The following is a 23706-nucleotide window of genomic DNA, read 5'->3' on the forward strand; positions in this document are numbered from 1 at the left end:
CGATAGTAAATTAACTTATTTTTTTTTTATATTTTTTTTACCTACTGAAATAGTTTGATCAAATTGTTCCACTTACTACAATTCAAGTGCTTTTTCTGGGAATTAAATGATTCATAGGAAAAAAAAGAACAAACAAAGCTTCTTGATTTCAAAAAAAGCAATTAAATCTATTTTAAGCGATTTTATCAAGAAAGAACAATATAAGTTATATATGAGAATTAAATTTCTATCTTTTTTTGTTTAGATTCAATTTAGTTATAACCTTTTTAAAAAATAAAAATAAAAACCATTTTCTTAAAAAACTACGCGCAAACAGTCTTTCGAAACACTGCATTCGTCTTGAGTGTGTGAGTCACACTCTCAGCCCTTGGCCATTAATTAAGTGCAGTGTGCGTCGTCTAGTTTATGTTTGTCTACTCTTAACTACTGCTGGACATCTTTTCCGCTTGGTAAGTTGGACTGTAGCCATTTGTGGGCGGAAGTGGTGACAGAAATTGCACAAAAGTCTCAATATATTTTGGTAAGTAAACAATGCTGGAGAAAGTGAATAGCGCCAAAATGAATATTACAAATCCGTCTGCGAAAAATAAAAACAATTTATTCCAATAGCATACAACATAATTCCAATTTTATGGTCATCTTCAAACTCACTTATGAGTCTCTTTTCCCATGGCTCGAACATGTAAATACAAGTCACCATTTCGTATTGGAAATACAGATTTAATATGTATTTTTTAATTAAATCAAACATTCTTGTTCTTATTATGAATTTGTAAACAATAAATAATATCAATTCGTTTTTTTTTTGTGGATTATTCGAAGAAGTTGAGAAAACGAAAAAAGAAAAAGAAAACAAGAATTTGTTTTCGTTTTTGTTTTTTGCCTGACAGCTGACATTGACAGTTGTGGCAGTTGCTTTCGTGGCAAAGCTTTTTTTTGTGTTTACAAAACAAAAATAAAAAGCTCTTTTGTGGAGTGTGGATTGTATTGAATGCATTCCGTGCGATAAGTTTTTATTTAGCTTTTTTAAGGTAAGAACAGAATGGCAAGGCGACGATAAAAAAAAGTTAATGTAGGATTTCATCATTGAATAAATAAAGGACCCCGCACATTTTGTATGGGAAGTGGCCCTCGGTGAAATTGTCTGAAATTTTAGTATGTTGTTCTCTTGAAGCCCTTGATCAAAAGTCGATATGGGCAGAAAGTCGAAAAATGGACAGTTTTTAAAATAACGGGTTTTTTCCGATGACTATCTCAAACCTTTTAAAAGGGATAGTAACTCTCTAAATTGTATTTTGCGCTATTCTAATGTGGAATCCATAGGTTTTTAGGGTCGATGAAACCGAATCCAAAGTCCATTTTGCCCCATCACGTCAGGTTTTCAAGATAACCTCAAAAAATGTCACAGCACAAAAAAAAAATTTTTGTTTGAACTGGGAGTGCGACAGTGCTAAATATATGTTTTTCGGGTCGCTAAAACTAGATTCGAAGTCTATTTTGCCCTATCACGTCAGGTTTTCGAGATAACATCAAAAAAGAAACGAGCATCTTTTTTGAAGTTATCTCGAAAACCTGACGTGATAGGGCAAAATAAACTTCGAATTTGGTTTCAGCGACCCGAAAAACATATAATAAACATAGTCGCACTCCCAGATGAAAAAAAAAAATTTTTTGAGGCTGTAATATTTTTTGAGGTTATCTTGAAAATCTGACATGATGGGGCAAAATGGACTTCGGATTCGGTTTCAGCGACCCTTTAAACCTATGGATTCCACTAAAAAATAGCGTAAAACACAATAAGAGAGTTACTATCCCATTTAAAGGTTCGAGATGGTCATCGGAAAAAACCCGTTATTTTAAAAACTGTCCATTTTTCGACTTTCTGCCCATATCGACTTTTGATCAAGGGCTTCAAGAGGACAACATACTAAAATTTCAGACAATTTCACCGAGGGCCACTTCCCATACAAATTGTGCGGGGTCCTTTATTAATAGAAGTGACATCGATATTGCGTTTTTTTTTTTAAAGAGGATGATATCTAGAAAAATTCTTGTCACACCATATAATACATTTTCTATCTCAAACAACCATCGAGTAATACTATGTTTTCACCAACGCTAAATCCGAGATCTACCCGACAAACAATTTTGGTTCTATAAAGCATTATAGAAGCAAAATTGTTAGTAGGGTAGCTAAGTAGATTTAAAATAAATCGGGTTGGGTACGATTGACCGCATTTTAAAATCTCGTTTTTAAAATCTCGCATCTTAAAATCTCGCATTATGAAATCTCTTATATCGAAATCTCGCAATTACAAAATCTCGCTTAACGAAAGCTCGCAACATTAAAATCTCGCAATATAAAATCTCGCATTGAAATAAAATATTTATTAATTCGCGCGCGCGAGAGTTTAGTTCTATGGAAAGTTTAAGCTGCAGCAATCGAGATCCAATAGAAATGCTAAACGAAGGAATAAAACCGTTATTCGCAATACATCTTTACAAAATACATATAAAAAACGACTTCAACTGTCAAAAATTGATAACTTGCGAAGCATAGCTCAAAACCTCTCGCTATCTTAAAATTATTGTTTTTGTATGGAATTATGTATATTATCTTTACTTTTTGTTTGTTAACTATTGAAGTAATTTATTTTTCAATTAAATGACTTTCCTGGGAATTTATTGTTTTGTTTTTGTTGTTTATTTATGAGAAAAAGATAGAAAAGGTAAAAGTTTGTTGTATGCATATTAGACTTCTATTTAATAGTGTTCAAGATCAACTGGATTAAGGATTAAAAGGACTTAATTCAATCGAGTTTGTCGAGTATTACAATGCGAGGTTTTTGTGGTGCGAGATTTTGTTATAGCGAGAATTTTATGCAGAAATGAGATTTTTTCTAAAAATGCGAAATTTTGGTTTGCGGGATTTTGAAAATGCGAGATTTTCTTATGAAAAATTTTAAAAATGCGAAATTTTGTTTTGCGTGAAATTTTTAAAAATGCGAGATTTCGTTATAAGAGATTTTAGTTTGCGATCAATCGTACCGCTCCCAAATAAATCTACTTCGCTAAATCTCAGATTTGGGTTCAGCTATTTAGATTTAGAATAAAACTCGAGATTTAGAGCACGTATACGTCATAGTGTACAAGGAAAACGTACAAATAATGGGAATTACAACAATGCAACAATTGCATCTGTAAAGCTTTATAGAACCAAAATTGTTTGTCGGGTGGCCTAGGTGCCAATTTGATATGAAACAACACTTACACTTGGTTCATCTTTTTGTTATACTAAGTTTTGTGAACTTTTCCGAAGGTTTTTTAGGTGCTAAACTCGAATCCGAAATTAAAAATTTCTATCATCGTTTTCAAGATATTTCCGTTATAAAATCTCTATAGTAAATTTTTTCTAAATTTTAAGCATTTTCCTACCTTACAGTGGTTTTGTTTCAGGAACTAAACAACTTTTTTCATTAGGTTTTCGGTTGTCTGAACTCGAATCCGAAATCAGAATTTTTCTATCAGCTCGCGTTTTTTGAAATATTTCCATCATAAGATCTATAGATTTTTTGTTAATTTTTAAGCTAGTGGTTTTTAGCTTATAGTGGTTTTGTTTCAGGAACAAAACCTGTGTTGAATTTGAATCCGCAATCAGAATTTTAATCGAGATGTTCTCGTTATAACATCTCAAAATTCTATTATTTGCTACTTTTTAAGCATTTCTCTAGCACCTGTATGCTGTATCACCCAAACTAGAGCTGCTAGAAAAAAACTGAGGGCATATTTGAAATCAGCAATTCCAAATTATTAAAAAACAATTTCAAAAAATCATAAAACAAAAAAGGTGCAATTTTGTTTACTAGTGTAATAAATGAATCTGCAGATGTTCCTGTGAGTTGGAGATTAGGATTTTGAAGAACTGGAAAAATGTGAATGTGATATTTTTGTATCTATTAAAGGCATTATAATGTGAAATATACTTTTGAATCCTATAACGGGCGAGTTTATACTGTACAGTACAGGTACACCAATATAACACTTAGAAATGTAGTAAGTTTAAAAAAATAAATTTTCGAATGAGGATTTATTTCAGCAATAGACATCTCTTTTGCTGACCTTGAGTATCATAACTCAACAAATTTGTTAAGCTACATAAATAAATAAGACAACAAATTTAAAATTCTTTTAATGTAAAATTGTATTTTCTATATTTATATAAATCTTACAATTATTGTTTTTTTTTTTATTTTATAAATTTAAATTTGTATAAACAATTTATTATTGACAACTATTGCATAAATTCACATTTTTGTTTTTTTATTTTATTTCTTGAACATATTAAAAAAATATATCCTCTGGTCTATTTTCAATTTACAATTATATAAAATTCTTAAAATGAAGTTATCTATCTAAATAAAAAAAAAATATTTATTTAAAAATAAAATCTATATAAAAAATTAAATATTCAAAAAAATACATTTGTTTCGCATAAAAACAATGAACTAAAAGTCATCATCATCAGCCTTTGAATTTTAAACATTATAATCTAAACTTAATAATTATTTTTGAACGAAAAATACAAGTTTTTTTAATTTTATTTTTTTTTTTAATTGATTAAACTAAATAAATAATAATTTATTTTATAAGAAATTAAGATGATTGTAAAATACAAAAAAAAAAAAAAACTTAAACTATCTAGGGGCGAATGAAATAAAAATATAACTGGAATTGCATCAAACTTTGTTTTTTTTTTTTAATTTTTTTTAATCATTTTATGTTTAAAATTAAAATAAAAAAAATTAACTATTTACATTTTGTTTGTATTTACATAAAAATATTTTAAAGAATAATCTCTGTTCTAATTAATTTTTTTTTATATTTACATTTAAGAAATTATCTTAAGTTAACTTAAAATTTTTTTTTCTTATTTTTTAAACTTAAAATTAAAATTACATTTAATTTTATAATATCACACTCATTAGGATTTGAAAACAATTAATATTGCTGTTTAATATTTTTCTTTTTTTATTTAACTTGAATACTGCGTGAGATTTCATTTTTTTAAAATATAATTGTTTAAGTAGGTTCTGAAGTTTATTTATAGATGGCGCTTTTTCTCAACATAAATTGTCTCTCTTCTCTCTTTACTCTTTTTAAATGCATTTTGCGAGGAACTTATGTGCATCTCTTCAGTTAAAATAAATTTTTTTTAAACAACTTTCGTGCGTATCGTACGAGATCTCTATATTTCTTCTTATTCTCAACAACCCCCTCTATCGGAAGACAATCGGAAACTTAGATTACAATAAATATATATCTAACATTTACAACCAATGACAACCTATGGTTAACTTAAAAAACTGTGCGCCATAATAATTATGGCCCTTCACTACACATGCACCGTTAGAACGTCCGGATCGCCAGTGATGGGTGGCGCAGATTTACAGTTGATTGAGCGTTTTCCAAAGTCCTTGCGCGGACTGTCCAACGAACCGACAGTATTTTTCTTCATGTCGAAGTTTTGTGTTTTATGCAGGAGGATTTGTGAGTTTCTCTTTTGCTGCATAGCTTTGGACGACGAGTCCAGCTCGTGGTCAAAATTTGATTCACATGGCGGATAAAGTGGTTGCGAGTGATGCAGGGAACTTGGGCCAGCAGCTAAGGGAGGTATACTGGATAACTCTGGGGCTGGGTTTAGACTCAATTCCATGCCATTCGCTCGAAGGGAGCTCGTGCTCCCTTTCAGAGGATTCGTGTATCTTTTTAGATTCTCTTCATTTTGTAGGTTATTTGATTTTTCTTCCTCGTGTCGCAAAGCATCGAGGGATGAAGTGAGATTGATGCCGGAAGTAGTTCTTATCGATGTTTTTTGTTTCCAAATCATGACCATGAAAACTGCAAAACCCACTAGAACTATTCCAATGCCACATAGAATTCCAAAGAGGAGGCCGGAGCTATTGGAATTCTTTGTTACCAAGGCAGTTTCTACTTTGACTTCAAGAATTGAAATCAAAGGTGCCAATGATGGGTTAGGAACTTGTTGATTTGTATGAGAAATTCCACTTTGCCGTGAAAGTAATTCACCAAGGAGTTTTATTGCAAGTGGAAGTTGGGCATCGCCAACCTTTGTAGATGACTGTAAAGAAAAGAAATTAAAAAAATTAGAAATTAGTTTAAGATACAGAAAAGAATATAATTTTTTCTTGTTTACATTTATTTTACAAATAAAATCCTACTACCCAGACACAATCTTAAAAGGGGAATTTGGATGAAATAGGTAGGTACCAACCTGACAGCTAATTAGGGATGGGAAAAACCGGCCGGTTTAAACCGGTTTCGGTTTTTTGGTCGACCGGTTTTTTTCGGTTTTTTTGTTCTCTCGGTTTAAACAGGTTTTTGAGAAAAAAACCGAAAAAAGACCGGCTGAAAAAAAACGTTGAACAAAAAAAAAATACCCGACGAGACAAAAACTGAAAACCATTAAAACTTTCATCCCCCTACTCAACTAACCATACTATTGTAAATTTTCATTCATATTCAGCTTAAAAAATTTCTCAAAACTCTAGTAGAGTATAACTAAAGCAAATTTTTAAGGAACCCGGCCGAACAGCTTTGATTTTGACCATTTTTTTTTAAACGTAGGTAATTAAAAATACTTATCTATAGACTTTACTATAGATTAAAAATTGCCCATGTTGCCGTATTGCTTTTTAAAATTAAAATTAATTTTTTTTTGAACAAAACCATTTTTTTTGCTTAAATTTCATAAGACAAATAACAGCAAAAGTTTCTCTAGGTATTTAAGGAAACAAAATATATAGTCCGGTCAAATTAGACATTTGAGGTTACATAAATTCCCAGCAAGCTGAAAATTGGTAGGATTGTTATAAATACCATCATAAATAAAATTTAAAAAGTCCTCATCGATCCGAGTTGTGGAAAAAAATTTACGGGGGGTCAAAGGTCAAAAAAATGGGTTTTTCACGATTTTTAGCAAAACGAAAAGTCTTATCAAAAAATTTTCAATGCGAAAATTGTAGACCAGCTTATTATCTATAAAAAGTGTCATGACACTTTTTTTCCTCAGACCCACCGTTTTTGAGATATAACGATTCAAATAGTTGAAGTTGAGTTGTAATCGTCATAATCAGGCATATTTTGAAAAAAAAAACTCCCAACAGAAAAGTTCCTGAAATTTTACTATCTTTTAGCTTGAATTTCGTTCTTCAATGGTTAAGAATATGGAGAAAGCAAAAAAAAAAAGGAAATTTTCTCCATTTTTCCGATTGGGAGCCATTCTCCCGAAACAATTTCCCTGGGAATTTTTGTTTAGAATAGGTCTGAATATAAACAGGGTGTCCGATAGGGAATGGACAACCCTAAAATGGCTGATAGCTACAGTTATGACTGTTCCAAAAACAGATATAAAAAAGTGCTATCGCAACCAGTTCATAAAATATTGACTTTTTTTCGTTCAGTGTATTTTAAATTTTATCATCTTGTGTTTTCGTTCACTACAACCACAAATGAATGAATTTTATTTATTTCTTTTTTTTATAATTTTTTACAATAATTGGCTGAGTACATATTAAGTTTAAAAACTTCATAGCTATTGCACATTTTTCTTAAAAAAAATTTGAAGTCTGTTTTTCGAGCAAAATGAAAAAAAAGTATTTTATGAAAAATTTTAAACTACTGTGGTACAAAATAAATCAAAGGAACCTAGGTGGCCACCTTTTTTAAAAATACTCTCAACTAAGAGGAATTTCAAAATGGTAAAAGGTTTGTCATACCTAGAGTTATAAGGAAGTTATCGGTACCATGAGTCTGGTCAAATAAGACTCAAAAAAAGGGGTGAGGTTACACAAATTCCCAGCAAGCTGAAATTTGGTAGGATTGTTGGAAACACCATCATAAATAAAACCTTAAAAGTCCTCATCGATCCGAGACCTGGAAAAAAAATTACTCGGGGTCAAAGGTCAAAAAAACGATTTTTTTCTCGATTTTCACCAAAACGGTAAGTATTACCTATCAAAAAATTTTCAATGCGAAAATTGTAGACCAGCTTATTATCTATAAAAAGTGTCATGACACTTTTTTTGCTCAGACCCACCGTTTTTGAGATATAACGATTCAAAAATTTTGAGTTGTAATCGTCATAATCAGGTCTATTCTAAACAAGAATCTGGGGGATATGTTTTCTGGAGAAGGGATCCCAACTGAAAACTTCCCGAGATCTCAGTCTCTTTAAGCTTGAATTTTGTTCCCCCATGGTTAAGATTGGGAGCACTTCTTCCGAAACTATTTCCCCGGGAATTTTTGTTTAGAATAGAAATGTATAAGTGCATCACGGTTTTACACCACTGAAGATGTAAGACAAGTAAAAATACACTAAGACCCCACATACGCGATTAGGCTCATACGCGATTAGGCTTATTCGCGATTAGGCTAATTCGCGATTAGGCTTATACGCCTATATTACCAAGTTCAGGTGTGGCTTGGTTATCAGCTAGACCCAAAAGACTGGGGTTGGAAGTTGGTCAACAATGCACTAGAACCTGTTCCAACATTATTCCCACCTGCACCGGAAAAAAAGCTGAACACAATTTTTTGCAACTGTAAAAAGGGATGTAGTGCTAAATGTGGTTGCAAAAAAGTTGGAATGTTTTGTTCTGTAGCATGCACAAATTGTCAAGACCGGTCGTGCTCCAATGTTGAATCACCAACAATTGAGGATTCATTTGACACCAACGAGGAGACAAGCGATGTGTCATTATTAACTTGCATCCAGGACCAAGAACAAGAAGAAGTTGAAGAGGAAGAGAACTATGACACAGATGGATAAATCTACCTATTTTTTTTTTTTGTATGAACCCCAATAAATCCGTGGAATAAGCCTACCGGGGAAACCACATTAAAAAAAACGCGCTAGGTACACTACCTCAAAGGTGGCGTGGAAACGTGTGCATAATTATGACGATTACAACTCAACTTCAACTTTTTGAATCGTTATATCTCAAAAACGGTGGGTCTGAGGAAAAAAAGTGTCATGACACTTTTTATAGATAATAAGCTGGTCTACAATTTTCGCATTGAAAATTTTTTGATAAGACTTTTCGTTTTGCTAAAAATCGTGAAAAACCCATTTTTTTGACCTTTGACCCCCCGTAAATTTTTTTCCACAACTCGGATCGATGAGGACTTTTTAAATTTTATTTATGATGGTATTTCCAACAATCCTACCAATTTTCAGCTTGCTGGGAATTTATGTAACCTCACCCCCTTATTTTAGTCTAATTTGACCGGACTAATAAGGGAGTAAGGGGCAATCTTCCATTGTTTAAGCGATAAATGCAATTTTCTCACAATCTGACTTCAAACACTAAACAAATATTTTGAAAACAACGGCAACACCTACAACATTTTAAAATATATTTTTAAAAAGCCTGAAGCTCATTCTTATCTCTTAAATTTAAATCCACTAAATTTAATTAAGAGTTTTTGAAAAAAAAAAAATGGTCCTCAAACTCAGAATTAAAAAAAAAATGTTATTAAAAAAATTTAAAATGACTTTTTTCCAAATTTTTTCTAATAAAATATGAATTTATTTAAAAAAAATTTTTGGTCATAAATATTATTAGTTGAATTCCGAAGCAGAAAAGGTAATATACAGGGTGTTCCAAAAGTTAACGTCGAAACGAAAACGGTAGATAGGGTAGGTGGTGACAGTTATCAGAAAAATAATAAAAAAAATCGCTGCCATATATTTTGTGAGTTATGGGCATTTGAAAAAAAGTATAAAAAATGGTCACCCTGTGACGGTTTTTCATGTGCCGTGACTACAAATCTTAATTTTTCTCAGTTTTTTCTTTTGTTACGGAACCTTGAATAACCCTGCTACCAAATGCATTCAAAAATTTTAACTCATCTGCATCAGTTTTAAAGCAAATATACTTTTTTTGCCCAACTAAGTACTAAAAAATTTTACATGACTCTAATTCAATGAACCGTAGTGTAAAAAAAATGCACTACGATGTTTCGGCAAGTTACCTTAAAAGTTGGTGTGTTCAATTCTCTTTTCAAAATGGTATAACATTGTTGAGAATATTTCATAAATAACAGAGATAAAATTTATTTTCTTAAGAAATCCGACTTTTTTATTAGGTAATTTTTCCATATTATTTAAGTTTGGTACCCTTTCAGAACCTTTCAGAATACGGAATAAGAAAAATATCAGACCTTAGCCCAAAAGTATAGCCAACACTCTTAACTAAAAAAAATTACAAACTAAGAATTAAATAATATTTTTTTATAACTTTTACAAACCAACAAAAAAGAAATCCCGAACATATGATTTTCTTTAAAATCGTTTTTCTCAAAACGAAATTTTTGGAATTAGGCCGTTTTGGTGCTAAGCTCCTCATATATTTTTTTTTTCCTTGAATTTCCTAGACAATCTTTTGGCATCAATTAATTTATGAAATTTAAGAAACATATTTGAAAAAAATTCCTTTGGAAATATTTATCTACTTTGATCTACTTTGCTATACTGAAAAAGTAGTTCAAATATTTCCAAAGGAACGCAGCTTCTATAGACTTTAAAGTATTTTTAGGTCCATTTTCTTCACTCGGAGTTGAACAAAACTTGAGAATTTTTATACTAAAAATTCTCAAGTTATGTTCAACTCCGAGTGAAGAAAATGGACCTTAATTACCCACGTTTGAAAAAAAAGATCATCAAAATCTAAGCTGTTCGGCCGGGTTCCCTAATATTGCCAATTTTTGCGCTTTAGTTACTCCACTACTCCTACTAAAAGTGAGGTAAGAACTCTTATAAAACGAAATCAATCTAAAAAAAATTTACTTAGGGATTTTTTTCGAAAAGTTTTTTGTTTTGGTTGACAAATTAAATTAAATTTTTTGTCCTTTGCAATTTTTTCATTTTTAAATTATCGACGAAAAACGCTTAAAAACCGGAAAACCGCGCATGCAACTAATTTTTTTAATAATATTTGACCATTTTCCGACAAAAATCAATTATTTTTTCAATTAATAATTTTTTCAAATGACATTTTAAAAATTAAAACAAAAACTAATATCCAGTTTACTGTGATTCAAATATATAAATTAGAGGCCGAACTGACACATAGGTCTCCTTTATTGACAAACAATTTGTTGTCAAAATTTCTTTCGGAAGATATTACCTTATTATGTGTACTGTGCATCTAATATACCCGACAAAGCGTTCCCGGAACACTTCCATAACTCAAAAAATAAAATTTAAATGTCAAGTCATTTTACTAAATTCTATTTAAATCTTAATTTTGTTGCCAAAAATTGAAATATTTATAGATATTTTGAAATAAAAACCTTTAAAAGAATTCTCGTCAAATTTTGAACCAAGCACCTTCCGAAAAGAAATATAGGCTATGGGCCTATTCCGAATATTTGAGCATGCAACTTTTATTATACCTAAAACAAAATTAAGTTCTTTTATAATTCGATATTTGAAGTTTCTCCATGATTTTGACCCATATTAATAAAATGCAAAAAATTATAAATCCTAAATATTTAACCCAATCCCAATTCACCTCAACTTGAATTTTGTGAATTTTTAGGTGTCACTCGAAAGACAACACTAAACATTGAAGATTTCTGCTTCTTATATTATTGTCTTACAATAAAGCAGTGTTGCAGACCCGTTTTTTTCTTTTTCAATATTTGCCTACATTTTTCATTTTTATGTATGTTTTAAAAACTTAATTTTAGGCCCGTCAATGAGTAAAAACGAAAATTGATGCACAAAATGATAAACAAATAATTATATCTACTTAAAATCTGATGAAATAAACTTATCTGAAAAATTCAAAAAGTCAAAAATTTGGAATATTTTTGGAGCTATTTTTTGGCTATAAGATTTTTAAATTTGCCTCCTTGCTTCTAAAATATTCTGGAAACACTGCAATAAAGTACAAAATAAGACCTAAAGTTCAATGATATTGGATATCATTTGCAAAAATTAAGGCACATTTAAACTATTTTTAGCAATTTCAAATAACATTTGATGCCATTTGCAAAAACTTAATCAAATTAACACTATGATATTACTTTTGCGACACCCTGTCGCATGAATATGCATCAAATTCAGTGTTTCTGATATTTGGCAGAGTTTTTGATAGTTAAACCTCATCAATGTGCTATATTTTTGTTTTAGATGGTTGGCCTAGCATTAAAAACAAAGATTTAAAGAAATCCCGATATTTTAAGCTTATGGTAATTTTAGCTCTTAATGACTTAGTTTTTTTTTTATAAACAAAATGTATCTATACTTTAAATAAAAAAAATCCTAAATTAAGATTCTGGAAAAATTTCTGTGGATCTATGTTTTCCTAAAATAATGCTTTTCAAAAATCGTTATAAATTTGTCGTCCAAAATTTTTAAAAGAAAACGATATTTTTAGATAATAAAAGTATTAGAAAACAAGTTGGTTGCAACGACAAGACATTAATTCGCAACGACCAGCTTATTTTCTCATATTTTATATTTTTTTAACAAGTTGTAAATTCTATTTCTACTTTACAGATAGAACGAACAAAAGTATGAATTATGATCAAAGTTGTCAAGAAACCAAAGAATTTATATAATCCCTTAACTGTTCCCATGAAAAAATATACCGTTTATTTTCCCACAACAACAAAATACCGAATACCTTCACAAACATCATTTAAAATGAAAAAAAAAAAAAAAACTTACCAGTGTCACTTCGATGGTATCATTGGTCGATGTCTTCAAGTCACAAATAAGAATCAGCATTCCTTCGCTTGTCGGCTCGTTAACCATCCTCCCGGCCAGCAACAAACGCATTGTCGAACACAAACTCTCCACCGACGTTCCCTTACTCAGTCTCTCCAATTCCACCAGAATCGTCAATCTCGCACAATTCTCATTGAGAACCGCTTGATTTGGCCAACATTCACTCTTCGCTGGAAGCTTTGGAGGAGCTACCCTCCTCGAAGGCTCCAACTCCCTACAATCTCCTCTCGTCAAACACGGTGGTGATAAACATGACTCCCTCAACGATGGTACACAAACTTCATGACTCTGACAAGTTATTGACAGATTGGAAGTCTTCGACTCATCTCCAAAACAATTCGGCAGACCACACCACAAATTCGTACACTTTCTCTTTCCCTTGTCACAAGTACACGCATTACAAGACTCCTCCAACGAAACCGCTGGCAATGTAACATTTGAGCTGTTCACCAACGAATTATACGGCGAAAGGGTTGTTATATTCAAACAAGCTGACTGGGGGTCCGAAAGAGCTATATATCAGCGTTAACAAAAAAGAGACACATAAAATAATGTAAGCTTAATGAACACTTCTAATCTAACCCAAACATCAGTGTAACTTACAAATCTCACATCGAACTCCTTGCCTTCCGGGCGGACAAACACAGGTGTATCCACCGATGCCATCAATGCAACGAGCACCACCCAGACACGGCTGTGGCGAACACTCGTTCAAATTTATCCGACAATCGGGTCCAGAAAAGCCCTGCGCACACAAACAACGAAACCACCCCGGTCCGGACTCACAGGTGCCCCCGTTATGACAAGGCTGACCCTGGCACTGGTCGATTGCTTCGCTACAAAATTGCCCATTCCAGCCTTGTGCGCAACGACATTGCGCCGTTCCACTGCCGTCGGCAGTTACACATGTTCCGCCGTTTTGGCACTGTCCAGCGTAGCACTGAGTCGCACGCTCCGAGCAACGTTTACCTGCAAATAATTTGTTTGGCGTTATGTTCAATTTTAGCAAAACGACAACAAGTGGTTGACTACTATAAGACTCCTATAAGACTCGTATAAGAGAAAAACTAGTTGTTGGTTGCTTCATCTACTATATTTATTTCGCGCGCGCAAAATTTCCATTCGAGGAAAAAGATTGGAGTTGGTGTCCCAACGAGCTTAAAGAGAAGGAGAGAAAAGAAATTATAATCTCTGCACGGACACTGCGTGTTCCACACGGACACGGTATTAATTCCCTTTTACGTTCTACAAGTAGTCTGCCTGCCACAATCAGATAAAGAATACTTCACACACGATTAGGAATTTTTAATTAAAATATTTTGTATTTTTATTTTTGCGCTCTGACTGTGCAGAGTCCTGATCGAACCAGGCTCGAGACTCCACAAAAAAATAAAAAATAAGACAAATCAAAGAAAACCAAAAAAACCGATCTACAACTTGTGGTCTTCCTGCGGAATAAGCCTGCAAAACACCATCAACGACATGGCGATGGCGACGACATGTGAACATGAGTATGAGCCTATTTGCCTGATACTGTTTCCTTCGATCATCCTTGCTTGGGTTTCAAATGGCGGCTCGGATCAACGTAGAAGATTCGAATTTGGATTCGGAGAGAACTAAGAGGCGATATCCCTCTGCGCAGGAATGCAGCACCATTACGAACGGAAAAATAACTCTCTCTCTTTCTGATTTACTTAGAAGTCAGGAGCAGACACTGGTAGACTGCACAGACATGCCAGCAGGACCCAGATCAGACTTGGACCAGAAGGAGAAAAATTGACTCTTCGTGTGTGATTCTGACGATGCTGATGCGATGCATGCAAACTGAAAAAAAAAACGCAAAAAAAATTGCCCAAAAGATGGGCGAGGAACTAATGAGGATGCGGCGAAAGGGAACCACCGACGACACCCGGCCAGAAAACAGAATCCTCCACCGCCACCGTAGAGCAATGGCTATATGGTGAGGATTCATCGATAAATCCGAGATGGAAAGAAAACATTTAAGCAAGTGTGCACGCGGGGTAAGGTAAACGGGCGCGTTTATTCGGACTCATCGTCGGCACTCGTCGTCGTCGGATTGTGCAGAGAGATTCAAAATCGGGATGGCTAAGACGAATGTTTATTGGGTTCTTCTTACCTGTCCAACCTGATATGCACTCGCATGTGAAATCACCTTCACCGTCCAAGCAGATTCCTCCATTGCGGCAGGGATTCGGAGAGCATTCATTTAAATCTGCGGGAGAAAAAATTTAAAAAAAAAAATTGTGTGGTATTTTTAATTAGGTTTTTTTCCCTCTGTTCTCGGTGATCTCTCTTAAAAAAAAAGGAAGGAAAAAGAGGTGGTATTCCACAGAAGAAGAAAAAAAAAGACGAAGAAGCAGAAAACCCAACTCAGCGCATCCGAAACAGAAACTCAGAAGAAGATGCTTGCGTTGCATGATCGTTACTTCGTCTGCTGTGTCTGATGCTGTGCTGAAGCTTCTTTTCCGTACAGTCTTCTTCTTTTTCTTCTTCTTTAAGATAATTTAATATCTATAATCTCTTCTTAAATGGGACAAGGGGAATGAGGGATAATGCGTGCTGTCATCTCGTATACTAGGGTATATGTATGTGGCATCTCAGAGATTAGTTTATTAGCGGATTAATCAATAATAAATAATTTAACGTACGTATCTTTTGGAAAGGTCTACGAGCCTTCGGAAATTGTACGCAGGGTGACCAGGGATGAATTTTGGCATGAGGCACATGGGAAATGTGAGCAAAGGCGCCAAGTTAAGTTTTTGTGTCTTGATAGTTTTAATCTGTCATAAGATTTTCTTGCAACAACAAAGCTTTTTTTTTAGGTATTTAAAAATTGACAGTTTAGTGTTTGACAATTTGACATTTGAAAGTTTGACAGATGGCTGTCAAAAGTTATGAAGATTGAAAAAAATATCAAAGCTTGAATCTTCTCGAAAGAATCTGCACAATTTTTTCTGGAAAAATTATTTGACAATTCCATATTTGACAATTTGACATTTAACAGATGGTTGTCAAAAGTTATAAAATTTGACCGAAAATATGAAAGCTTTAATCGTCTATTTCGGATTTCTATGAATTGCAGTCAATTTTCTGACGTTTAGAATATGATTTCACTGACTTTTTTAAAAAAATTAAAATTTAACGGTTTCTGTCACACCTTAAGGTTTCAAAAAGTATAAAGGACTTCTATGTTCCCTCATAGGTTCTAAACTACTCATCATAATTTGATAAATGAGGTATCGTTGAAAGCGTCTGGTTATAATCTATCTGAAGTTTTCTAATGTGGCGCCCTCTAGTGGCAAAAGCCATGCCAACAGGTTCAACGTCCTTAGTTCTTATTTATTTTTCAAGTGATATCTCGTGTGATGACAGAAACAAACTTTTTTATGAAAAAGTAATCGGGCCCCCTTTAAATCTTTGCCTTATTTTTCAATATTAACTCATAGACCGCCCCTGACACATACAAAGCACGCACTTTGGTTAAAGGATGAGGATGGTATTTTGTTTGGTTGAGTGGATTTCTGATTATTTTTTTTTTTTTAACTTTTTGGTTTTGCTCAGTAGAGGGATAACCGATAAATTTAAACAAGTGGACAAGAGGATGATACTCACTGTGCTCACAGTAGGTTCCTGTACGTCCTGGATGACACTTGCAGTAGGTGCCAACGTCTCCGTTTTCGCAATTCCCGTGTCCACTACATGGTGATGCTGGGAATTGTGTTGAGTTAGTTATGGGTGGTGTACAACTTTCTATAAAAAAAAATGAAGACAAAAAAGAAAGAATGAAAAAATGAAGGAAGAATATAAAAAAAAAAAATTGATGAAATTAATGATGATTTCAATGAATCAAGAATTAATGCTCGATCGATTTGTTCTTGATGAAATAGAAAAATTGTTTGTTCTCTGTTCTGAGTAATAGTTTTAAAGAAGATAACTGAGGGTGCGTGAGTTTTTTAATGAGTTTAAAATTTTTTTGTTGTAATTTGTCGTTAACGAGTGAGTGAGAAGAGGTCAAGATTTTTCTATTTAACCAGAGACTGATTAAGATTTATTAGAGGGTGATAGGTTTGAGATAGAGCGGTACTTAAAGAGAATTTATGGTTTAGAAAATAGAAAAACTATTAGTAATCCAGTCAAATAAGGGTTTAACCTCGGAATGAATGTTAGTAGAAATTTTTTTTGCTCAATACCTTCCTTTTGCCATTCTATAACATATCTCAAAAGTCTAGAAAAATCTCATGTCCGCTTGTCGCGATTTCAAGGTCAAATCGCGAAATGGAGATTTTCAAAATTAGCAAAAATAGGCTATGGTATTATATACACATATGATACATGATTTCAAGGTATTTTTTAATGCTGATTCCAAAAAATCTAAAATCAAGACAATCTGACGTCTCTGGAAAAAGTTATACCTGTTTTTCATCTGTCAACTCATATTATTATAACAGTTGCTAACTTACTACCGAAAAACCCTTAAAAGTAATGGTAGCGGAATCATATTTTGCATGAGGGTTTTCATATCCATTATCATTAAGAATCAAAACAATGCAATGGAAAAAACCATTTATATCTATGACAAAACGGTATTTTTTGAGAAAAGGGGAAATTTTGGGATGTGCACTAAAAAACATCCTGGTACAATCTTGGAATAAGTGCTAATAGGCTAATTTTTTTGTTTCTATCTTTGTTTGGATATTCTATAACTTATGTCAAAAATCTAAAAAAATCTCATATCCGCAAGTTCTAATTTTCCAGGTTAAACTAAGTTAGGTGCAGATTTAAAAAAAAATAATAAGAAAACTTTAGATTCTTATATGTATACCAACATAACCCATGTTGGTAAAGTATTTTTTAACGCTGATTCCAACAAAACCCACAAAAAAATCAATATGACCATCCCTGAAAAGTAATGTACCTTATTCATGTTGATCTGACACAAATATCTGAAGAGTAGTTTTTCAATTTTTTCAAATCTGCACCTTATCTTCAAACCAAGAAAATTAGGACTTGCGGACATGAGATTTTTTTAGATTTTTGAGGATAGTTAAAGAATATTTAAACAAAGATTAAAATGAAAAAATTAGCCTATTTGCACTTATTCCTAAGATGAACAAGAATCTTCTTTAGTGCATATCCTAAAATTTGCCCCTCCATCAAAAAATACCATTATTTCGTAGGTCTATATATTTTTTTGTAATGGATTGTTTTGATTTTTAATAATGATGGATTCTAAAATCTTCATGCAAAATTTGGTTCCTCTACCATAACTTTTAAGGGGTTTTTGGCAGTAAGTTTGCAACTGTAATAAAATTATGAGTTGACAGATGAAAAACAGGTATAACTTTTTCCAGAGACGTCAGATTGTCTTGATTTTAGATTTTTTGGAATCAGCATTAAAAAATACCTTGAAATCATGTATCATATGTGTATATAATACCATAGCCTATTTTTGCTAATTTTGAAAATCTCCATTTCGCGATTTGACCTTGAAATCGCGACAAGCGGACATGAGATTTTTCTAGACTTTTGAGATATGTTATAGAATGGCAAAAGGAAGATATTGAGCAAAAAAAAATTCTACTAACATTCATTCCGAGATTTACCCCTTTTTTCTCCTTATTTTACTGTATTATAGGGGAGTCTTTAATTTTAAAGTTCAAAATAAGGTAAAGGGTGATAGAATTCCTTAGACCTACGGCATTTAAGCAAATCAAATAAAAAGAGATGAAACTAAATGTGAAGTCTTTTGGGCAGGTGGAATTTTTGATTATATTTAAAAATTCTACATTTTCTTTAGCTAACAAACCAAGTAACTGACTAAAAACAATTTTCGTTGAGTTCACAAGAAGTGGCAAAAATTGGTGTGTTCCTTTGGGCTACATTGTCCTCTGCTAAGTTTTTTTTTGGTTGCTTTCAACTACTGTATCTAAATCTTTCGTTAAATAAGTACTTACAAAAATTTCAAGATAACCCAATGTAACGCTATTGGTTTGGTCTAAAATAGTAGAAGTATGACAATGAACAAACCAGCCCACACTTGCGTTCTAGCTCCTGCTTCAATGGTAGCGTTACTAGGTACTCGTTTTTCGTTGCTTTGGTACATACATATGTTTGGTTGCATTCACAACTTTTGGCACTATAGATACGATACTTAAATTCGTTACTTTGGTATAATTCACCCTGGGATAGGGAACTTAAAAATGTATGCCAAATTTTGTAACGGATTATAATATAAAATTCAGACAGAAATATTAGAGACATTCCTTACAAGGCGGGTGTTGCGGTTCAATATTTTTAGGGAAGGAATCCATTAATGGAAGTAGGTACCGTTCATGGATATTAAATATGGGGTCGTATTGAATTTCAAGGACAAAAGACAGCATTGGTTTTCCGAAGCATTGAATTTTACTCGGTTTTAACATCACCATTTAACAATGCTGCCGAGATCAGAATTCAATTAACTTATCATAAGCAACTGTTCTAGCTCTACATCGGAAGAGCGGTGACGTGAAATTGGAAACAAATATGAGAAGCTGAGGATTGAGTAGTTTCCGCAAAACAATTCAGTGGATTTACGAATATAAGAAAATGAGTCTGAGATAGAACGCAACCCTGGGGCACACCAGCATTTATGTAGGGAATACCAAATTTAAAACCATTTAACTTAAATTGAACGATCAGATTGGTAATTAATTACTAATTCAACGAAGAAGGCACATATTTTCGGTAAAAAAGGCTGATGCCGAACTCTATCAAATGTTTTGGAAATATGAAGTCCAAAACAATCTTACTTTCTCGAAAGCAGTGTAAAAATTGATTCTATAGAATACCTTTTGCTACGAAAGGCGTTTTGCAGGTCATTAAGAAGTTTTCGTTCCTCGAGAAAAAGGGAGCTCTGTAAGTGCGATATTGAACAGTAAATGGTTGGATAAGAAAATATACAATTTGGACACATGCGTGGATTGGATACCACTTGGATTATAGATTTGTTTACATTGAGATTTTTAAGAACTCCCTATTACGACTATGAGCTTCATAGTGAAGTTAACACTCTCGGGCTTGGGAGCAGCTAAGTTGCTATTTGGAAGCGTAGAATTGGCGGCAAGTTGGATTTTTCGAGGGTACTGACAGCTGGAATGTCGTTGAAAATGAGCATTGGGACCGATAATGTGGTTAATTTTTTGATGTTCTTGGCAAAAGACCAAACATTTTTGCTTTCTTTTGGACATGACATTATTTTTTGCGTTATTTGTCTATAATGCAAAAATTCAGTCTTCCGAATGTAAAAGTTACAGATATTTCTGGCCGTTTGAGCTTTAATTGATTTTCTACTGTAGGGTCGTTTTTACCGATACGACACAATGGTCCGAATGACTAGAAATATCTGGAACCCGAGTCCGCTCATCAACAAGAACAGTTCAATATTTAAGTCTGCGAAGATTTCTACATCCCTACCTTACTTTCGGACATTTAGTGCAATAAACAGTTTTTAAAGTGATTTTGAATTACAAAAAAATTGGAAACAAATTAGACTAAATGATTGGAAAGCTATTGGGTTTCCAGTTACGAACTTCCAAACATTTTATAAACTTCTAAAGTATTAATGTTCCCAATTGTTTGTAAATTCTAAATTTTAACTCAAATAAAACAGTAGAAAAATCTCATTAAAATTTTAATCCATCACTCAACAAGAAGTCAATACCTATTGCCAAACCGCTTAAGAGCATAACACAACTCATAAATAAATTGAGGTTTTGACAAATGATGAAAGTTCTTACATATTGCATTTTATGTTTTTTATTTTTCTAGTACATCCTCCCACAGAAATAGCTATATGTCAATAACGTTTCTACAAACACCCACTACTGTCTACTTGTCACCAATTTACATTGTTCTACAAACAATAAAACTTAATTTACTAGCAAAACTCAGCGACTTGAACAAATATCTACATTACAAGAGACAACACCAAAACAAAACATGAAAAAATGTAACTTCGTGAACGCATTTTCACGCATTCGTGCATTCACAACATCCATCATTCAAAAAAAAAAAAATCTCCAATTCATAAAATGTATAATGTATACCTACAAAGATTTTGCCATATTTGTCCAACAATATCTAAAGAATAGCTCACGTGACATGCGTACACAATTTTAATGTTTTGTTTAGTGAAATAAAAAAATCACAAAAAGAAAAAAAAAAAACGTAGAAAATTACTTAGCCCCCCGAAGCACACACAAATATTAACTACAATGACATCTTAAAACTATTTTACAAGCACCAAGTGTCAGAGCAAATAAATCTCTCTTAACTAAACAAATAGATCTTCTTTTGGCCTTTTAAAGCCTTCGAAATGTTCACATTTGTTTGGGGATTACTACATCTCACTATGGAATGGCAATCTATACAGATATAGTAGAGAGAAAGAAGAAGATATGGATACAATATCTTATAGATATTGTACTATACGATGCCGTTTGAAGATATGAATAGATAGCATCTTCGATTTTTTGTGTTTTTTTTTTTTTTAGATATTTTTATGTTCGACTTAAACTTACCATTACAGTGCGGCGAAGAGCAAAGTGGGCGCATATTCTCACAGTGTTTACCTTCATGATCGGGAGGGCAATGACAGTAATATCCACCGGGTGTATTAAGACAGCTTCCTTGAATGCAAGGTGATGGTGTACAGTGATCCTTGGCTTCCTGCAAAGTGAAGAAAAATATGTTTTATATTGTATTTGTATTTAGGAAAAGAGATTATATTGTAAATAATAAAATTTAGTGGTCGTTAAGACCACTCATCCTCATGACTCATTTGGAATGTATAAAATGCGAAAATTAAGTGGTGCCTAATATGAACTTTAAATCTAAGTAGGCTCTCATTAATGTTTTGCTGATACAAAATTAAGTGGCGCCCAACGCGAAAAGAGCTTTTTTTTATTTCAATAAACAAAGAGCATATAAGTACAGAAGTATATGAATTATTTACATGTTTTATTAATTTAACATTTGAATAACTAAGCAAAAACAACACCACAACTTATTTAAGAGACAATTAAATGGCGCCCAATGTGAAGTCTATGTGTTTTTTTACAACAAGTCGTAGAAAGATAAGTGTTAACAAGAAAAAAGAAAACTAAAATAATGAATTAAATTTAAATTGAATTTTGATGAGTGTTAACTAAATTATTATTTTCTTAAAATAATCTTGATTAAGACAAATCTGTCAAAAAATAACCGCAATTATTTAATTGAAAAATTAAGTGGCGCCCAATGTGGAACTTTTTTTTTTATTGAAAGACAAAAAGAATGCAAAACAGCAATTGAGATCAAAAAAATTAGGATTAAGTTAAATTTATAAAAAAAGCAATTTTCCCGAATATAGTCTCAAAAGTGGATACAATTTTCAGGTAAGAGTAATTCTACTCCCCTTAGCGATGTTAATTTAAACTTCATAAAAAAAACCTTTTGTCACTTTTAAAAACTTCTCATAAACCGTTTGGAATGGCTAAGAAAATTATTATTAGTATCAAGAATAACATTGACTTTCTGAACAGGAAACAAAACTACAAATGATATGAAATGGCACCCAACGTAGGCGGTTGCTACATGTTTTATTTGACCATTTGTTCCTTCTTTTTTTAGTTCAAAATTGTAACCATCATTCTGTAAAAGCGTTTATAATTCAGATCTTTACCTAATGAGTACAAATTACAGAAACAATCGCCCCAATGTGAAATTTTCACTATCTAACGTTTGAGAAAAAAAAATAAAAATACTTATCCAATTATCTGGCGCCCAACGCTTAACATTAACTTTTGTAATGCAATTGTTACAATTTCAATAATATTCCTTTTTATTTTTCTGATTTGCAGATCTAGAAGATCTTGTAAATTCTTCTAGATTAAATGTGTTCTTTTTCTTTGCCATTTGTTTTGCAGTGTTTCCTTACTGCTATGTCTTTGAAAAACAAGCAAAACACAAAAACTGGCGCCCAGTGTGAGAATTCAAAATTTCCTTCTCTTACAATTATTATCATTTTAAATCATTTTTGGTGTTTATCACTGCCTTTTTAAAGATGATTTATGAAATAAATAAAATCCAGCAGTTCAACTTCACAAGATCCATAAAACACACCAAAAACATAAATCTCATTCATAAAGAATGTTTGTTTTCCAAAACTTTGCAGATTTTTTTATTTCTTACTCATCGCAATCTGGCGCCAATTTAAACAAAATTATTTATCACTAATTTATCCCTAATTAAGGCAAAAATATAAACATTAAACCTAACAACAACAACAATTTTTAATAGAGAGCAACAACACAACAACAACGACAAAAAATATCAAAAATTCCTCTTGAAAGATCAAAAAGGACTCCTAATTGGCGGCATCTTATGCATGAACCGTAAAATTAATTGACAATACATTGTCAAAATGAGAAGGTGACAACAGTTCTATGAACATAGTCATCGTTGTTTCTGTCGTCGCTGTTGTTGTTGTTGCCATTGTGCTCCAGCTACATTATCGTCTTTCCGATGACGTTCCAACTTCTACATCATCGTTTGGTTATCCTCCGTGGTGGTTTGTCTCTCTTTTTATACTCTTCTCGTATAGTATATTTTTTTCTTTTTCATTTTTCAAGTGTGTTTTTATAATATTTAGATACTTTGGTTGGGGTATTTCTTTTACATTTTTTTTTGTACATTTTGCCGTATGTGTCATTCGATACTTAAACGCTGTCGGCGGCGGCTATGCGACTGCGGTTACTTCGGCTGGCGGTGGTGGCTGCGGCGCGGGCTTCGTGTGGGTTAAGTCATTATGTTCTCTGTCTTCGGGGTCCCTATGTCGGTTGGTATGT

General features: G+C 32.6%; 2 protein-coding genes across 4 annotated transcripts in view; both read right to left on the minus strand.

The window, feature by feature from the left end:
* Positions 1–245: 245 nt before the first annotated feature.
* On the minus strand, positions 246–802 carry LOC129915969 (serine palmitoyltransferase small subunit B). The gene is made up of 2 exons (XM_055995706.1): positions 652–802; positions 246–577 (listed from the first exon to the last, which is right to left on the minus strand). The coding sequence occupies exons 1-2, from the start codon at positions 749–751 to the stop codon at positions 420–422; spliced, it is 258 nt and encodes an 85-aa protein (XP_055851681.1). The 5' UTR covers positions 752–802; the 3' UTR covers positions 246–419.
* A 3902-nt stretch (positions 803–4704) lies between these two features.
* Positions 4705–23706, minus strand: part of LOC129913325 (protein serrate) — a 120031-nt gene continuing 101029 nt past the window's right edge. For 2 of the 3 annotated variants that reach the window (XM_055991933.1, XM_055991935.1), the window contains exons 11-16: positions 21400–21547; positions 16451–16588; positions 14955–15050; positions 13421–13786; positions 12758–13329; positions 4706–6139 (exon numbers count right to left, since the gene is read on the minus strand). In XM_055991933.1, the coding sequence (XP_055847908.1) occupies positions 5393–6139; positions 12758–13329; positions 13421–13786; positions 14955–15050; positions 16451–16588; positions 21400–21547 (2067 nt within the window). In that variant the 3' untranslated portion in view covers positions 4706–5392. Of the gene's footprint in view, positions 6140–12757; positions 13330–13420; positions 13787–14954; positions 15051–16450; positions 16589–21399; positions 21548–23706 lie in introns of all 3 variants that reach the window. The other variant, XM_055991934.1, reaches the window with a different exon arrangement.

Source organism: Episyrphus balteatus, chromosome 3 (assembly GCF_945859705.1).
Source record: "Episyrphus balteatus chromosome 3, idEpiBalt1.1, whole genome shotgun sequence".
In the NCBI taxonomy this organism is placed as follows: Eukaryota; Metazoa; Arthropoda; class Insecta; order Diptera; family Syrphidae; genus Episyrphus; species Episyrphus balteatus.

Coding starts and splice junctions, on each gene's coding strand:
- LOC129915969 (XM_055995706.1), bottom strand. CDS start 751: ATGTTTGATTTAATTAAAAAATACATATTAAATCTGTATTTCCAATAC. Junction 578..651: donor ATGGGAAAAGAGACTCATAA/GTGAGTTTGAAG, acceptor TATTTTTCGCAG/ACGGATTTGTAATATTCATT.